A 4434-nucleotide genomic window follows, 5' to 3' on the forward strand; every position below is an offset into this window, starting at 1 on the left:
CCCCCCCCCCCCCCCGCTCTATTGTTGTGGGCCAAAAACAAAAACAAACGCCAAATGCGCGGAAATGAGCTGCAGTAGCTTCAACATGAGCTGCACAGCCTGCATAGTGCAGTAAAGGGCTGCAGTGGTGCCAGGCAGAGGAGGACGCCAGAGACAGTGAAACTGAGGGACAGAGAGAGAGCAGGAGGAGAGTAGAGGTGAAGTGGAAAGCATGGAGTAGCTCAGCCTGTAGGGAGGGAGGGTCTTTACACTGAGGATGCTGGGGACATGTAGCCACTTTGTGAAAGCCTTAAAATGTTCTGAAAAATAGTTAATTAACAAATAAAAATGCTATGAGAAAGGTTTGCACAATAAGGTATGTGATGCTAAAGATGCATTAATGCATTAAAACTAGCTGCATTATTTCATTTCAGTTTTACAGCTATTTTAGACAGATTAAACAATATACTGTTTGATTTTGGTTGAAATCTGTTTTTTACATCCTGTCCCACATAATTGATCCTAGTGTGAGAAGAAACATCATTGGGTTGTATTTATTGTGGCTTTGACAGAATTTCAATGGTCTAAACTTTTTGTACATGCATGTCACTATGAGTGGAAACTCATAGAATTATTTTTCATATGTTTCAGGTTTCCTGTAGGACTTTAACAACTGGCAATTTACCCTTCTTATTCCTACACCTCAAGACCATCAGCAGCTTTACCGTCCAACACGACCATCCATCCATCCATCCATCCATCCATTGTCAACCGCTTATCCTGCGTACAGGGTTGCGGGGGCTGGAGCCAATCCCAGCTGACATCGGTCAAAAGGCGGCGTACATCCTGTGCAGGGCCCCAACACGACCAGCTGTAAGTAAAAAAAGATTACACAATGTAAACAGAGATAAATGTTTGGAGGACTGTGTGCATATTATACTGAATACAACCCTCCAAACTGATAATGATAATGAAGGTGAATCTAACTCACAGCACAATTTCTAGTGTTAAACAAATGGTCTTTGATTTCAGACAGATGTAGATCAAATCACTCGTCTTATTTTAGTCAATTAACTGACAATTTTGCTGCAATTACAGCTGTTGCTGGCAGATTTTAACAGCAGCTCTGTATCAAAGTCATGCTAATTTATTACTGGCTCTTTAAATAATAAATTACCCCCCCCCCCAAAGACTAGACTGTACAAACCTGACTCCATGCACTTGTTGTTAATATCTCAAGACACATCATACTTTGGACACTTCAATTACTTACCAAAAACAGAACTATGTTTTTAAAGGCACTTTGATATTTTTGTATTTCAGGAGTTTTGGAGACAATGACTTCAATCCAGAGCAGCATTTTGAAATCACAACAGCTTGTGGTTTGACTTCTGCAAAGTTCAACCTTGAGCTTCATCTTGACATTTGCTGCCCATCATCATCATCTGAAACTCTCTAATAGGATGTGATATTCTCTGGGGGGAGTCAGTAACAAGTTAATATATGAATGACGGTGATTTTTCTCATTATTAGTCTCAGGACTGTCAATAGGAGAAATTAATAGTTAATAATAGTCAATAGGAGAGTTTATTATACCATTCACTGCCAGAGCAGCTGCTGTTCGATTATAGACTACAACAATAATAACTGTCACAGTAGAATTATTTTAAGTAAGTTTTTGTATATTTCAATAAATGCAGATTCAGACCCAATAGCACTTCAGTCCAACAGAAGCAGACGGATAAACTTCTGTGACCACAAAGACTCTCAGTAGAAATATCTCTCCAGAAGGCTGTCCTGGTTCCAACTAATTATTACTTTTATTTAGACATAATTTCTTCTCTTCACCACAATGCTATCTCTATTTCAGTCAGGTTCAAAGTCAGTTCCACCATCACGGCTCGCTGATGCTGTCAAACAAAAAAGCATTCTGCTAAAAGCCCAGTCAGGTCCTCTGTCTGTTTATAAAATCCACCTGAAAGATGAACATATCAAGGTCTTTGGCTGCAGGAGTTTCAGTTTTGGGAAAGAGTCCACTAAACGTAATCGCACCATCATGGTTCTGGGAGCAACTGGAGCTGGGAAGTCAACTCTCATCAATGGGATGATTAATTACATTCTAGGTGTCGAATGGGAGGATTCATATCGGTTTAAGTTAGTTGATGAGGATCAGTCCAAATCACAAGCTGAAAGCCAGACTTCTGAAGTCACTGTGTACAAAATCAACCACCAGGAGGGTTTTAAAACAGAATACTCTCTGACCATTGTTGACACTCCAGGGTTTGGAGATACAAGAGGCATAGAAAGAGACAGACAGATCACAGAACAGTTGCGTAATCTCTTCTCTGCTAAGCTTGGTGTCAGTGAAATTGACGCTGTGTGTTTTGTAGCTCAGGCTTCTTTAGCTCGACTCACGCCAACACAGAAATATGTGTTTGACTCCATACTCTCAATCTTTGGCAAAGATGTGGCAGAAAACATCAGGGTTCTGGTGACATTCGCAGACGGCCAGCGTCCACCAGTTCTAGAGGGAATCAATGCTTCAGGTGTCCCATGTCCTAAAACAAGAGACGGGCTGCCAGTTCACTTCAAATTCAATAACTCAGCTTTGTTTGCAGACAGCAAATCATCTGCAGCAGGCAGCATGAGTGGGGATGATGAGGATGAAGATGGAGGCTTTGATCAGATGTTTTGGAACATGGGGACAAAAAGCATGAAGAGGTTCTTTGCTGCTTTGAATCTCATAGAAACCAAAAGCTTGACATTGACGAAGCAGGTCCTCAGAGAAAGACAGCAGCTCGAGAATTCAGTTGAAAACTTGCAGGAGCAGGTTAAAGTTCAGTTAGCCAAGCTGGAGGAGATAAAAGAGACAAGTGAAATACTAAAAGAGCACGAGGCAGAGATCAGCAGAAACGAGAACTTTGAGTTTGAAGTCACTGTCAAAAAGCCTTTTCAAGAAGATATTTCTGGTACTGGAAATTACATCACCAACTGTCAGCAGTGTCATGTCACCTGTCACTATCCCTGTGCAATTCCCAGTGATGCAGATAAAAGAGGATGTGCTGCAATGGGATCAGATGGATACTGTACTCAGTGTCCAGGCAAATGTTTCTGGAGTGACCATTTTAATCAGAAGTACAGTTGGCAGTATAAGGAAGTAAAAGAAAAACGAACAGTAAATGAGCTGAAAGAAAAGTACCTGAAAGCCTCAGAGGCTAAGAGACCTTTTGAGGCATTGATTGAAAAACTTAAGGCTGAATGCGATCATGTGGAAACTGAGGTGGTGAAACTGATAAAGAAGTCTTCTGAGTGTTTAAACAGACTTAAAGAGATAGCACTGAAGCCAAATCCTCTCTCCACTCCAGAGTACATTGACATGCTGATTGAGGGAGAGAAATCTGAGGCCAAGCCAGGCTGGAAGAAACGAGTTGAGTCCCTGATAACCATGAGAGAAAAGGCTGAGTACATGGCTAAAATAGAAAGAGGAGAGAAACTCTTCTAGAGTCCATAGTGATCAGGAATATTTTTTGTCTATTTAGGAGATCCATTCTGATACTGATAATAAAGAACATAACCGGAAAGAGACTGATGCACTGAAACTGAGAGACTTCAAATAATAGGACCAAGAAAAGCTCAAGTAGAAATGTGTTCGAGATAAAGAGAAGGAGTTATCTGCAGGAGCTGCTACCAAAAAGGAAATCACAGATTTGCCGTGTGTGCTGATAAATGTTTAAGTGTGACAACATTTTCTAACTTTCTGACACCATTAACACCAGTGTAACAATTTAGGTCTGCAGCTCTATTAACTTTATTAGATCTTTGTAAATAGCAATATCAGCTTCTTGCTTCATTTTAAAACAAAATCAGTCTGCTCTTCAATTTATTCTCTTTGAGATTTGATGATTTGTGATGACAATGTTAATGACTTATAAGGATTATGTTGATGTGTAGTGATTTACATTTAATTGTCCTGTAGTAATTAGCCGGCTCCAACTGAATGATGGAGAAAATATGAAATAATAATAAATTTAAATAATCTGAAATGTATAAATGCTGCCTCAAGTGTTGTCTTTTGTCCTCTGATATGTCCACTTTGGCCCTCTGCAGCTCACTTCTTTTCTAGGACCTTTCAGTCTTTACACAGCTGCCATCGACTTTAAATTATCCAGCATGTCTGATGATCTTCATTGTCTCATATAGTCCAACAGCTCTCTGGCTAGAGTTTTACACCAAGCAGTAAATAAATTATAACAGAGTTGACCATATGTACAATGTATTTAAATAAATTCTCCAAGAAGATGGAGGTTAAATTTGACTGTTAAACTTTAATACGGAGATCCTGAAATGATAATGGGAGTTACACAAACTGCATGTAGAGACTGTGTGTGTGCAGTGAATAAAAACATGGTTATGCAGGCTGAGCTTTCTATGTATGGTATGAAAACTTACTGTTAC

General features: G+C 39.8%; 1 protein-coding gene across 2 annotated transcripts in view; it reads left to right on the plus strand.

The window, feature by feature from the left end:
• Window positions 1-4026, plus strand: part of LOC123971851 — a 7068-nt gene extending 3042 nt beyond the window's left edge. The window contains exons 1-2 of one of the 2 annotated variants that reach the window (XM_046050870.1): window positions 636-852; window positions 1303-4026. In XM_046050870.1, the coding sequence (XP_045906826.1) occupies window positions 1832-3481 (1650 nt within the window). In that variant the 5' untranslated portion in view covers window positions 636-852; window positions 1303-1831 and the 3' untranslated portion in view covers window positions 3482-4026. Of the gene's footprint in view, window positions 1-635; window positions 853-1302 lie in introns of those variants that run through there. The other variant, XM_046050871.1, reaches the window with a different exon arrangement.
• Window positions 4027-4434: the final 408 nt, after the last annotated feature.

The sequence above is a fragment of the Micropterus dolomieu genome, linkage group LG06, assembly GCF_021292245.1.
Source record: "Micropterus dolomieu isolate WLL.071019.BEF.003 ecotype Adirondacks linkage group LG06, ASM2129224v1, whole genome shotgun sequence".
Lineage (NCBI taxonomy): Eukaryota > Metazoa > Chordata > Actinopteri > Centrarchiformes > Centrarchidae > Micropterus > Micropterus dolomieu.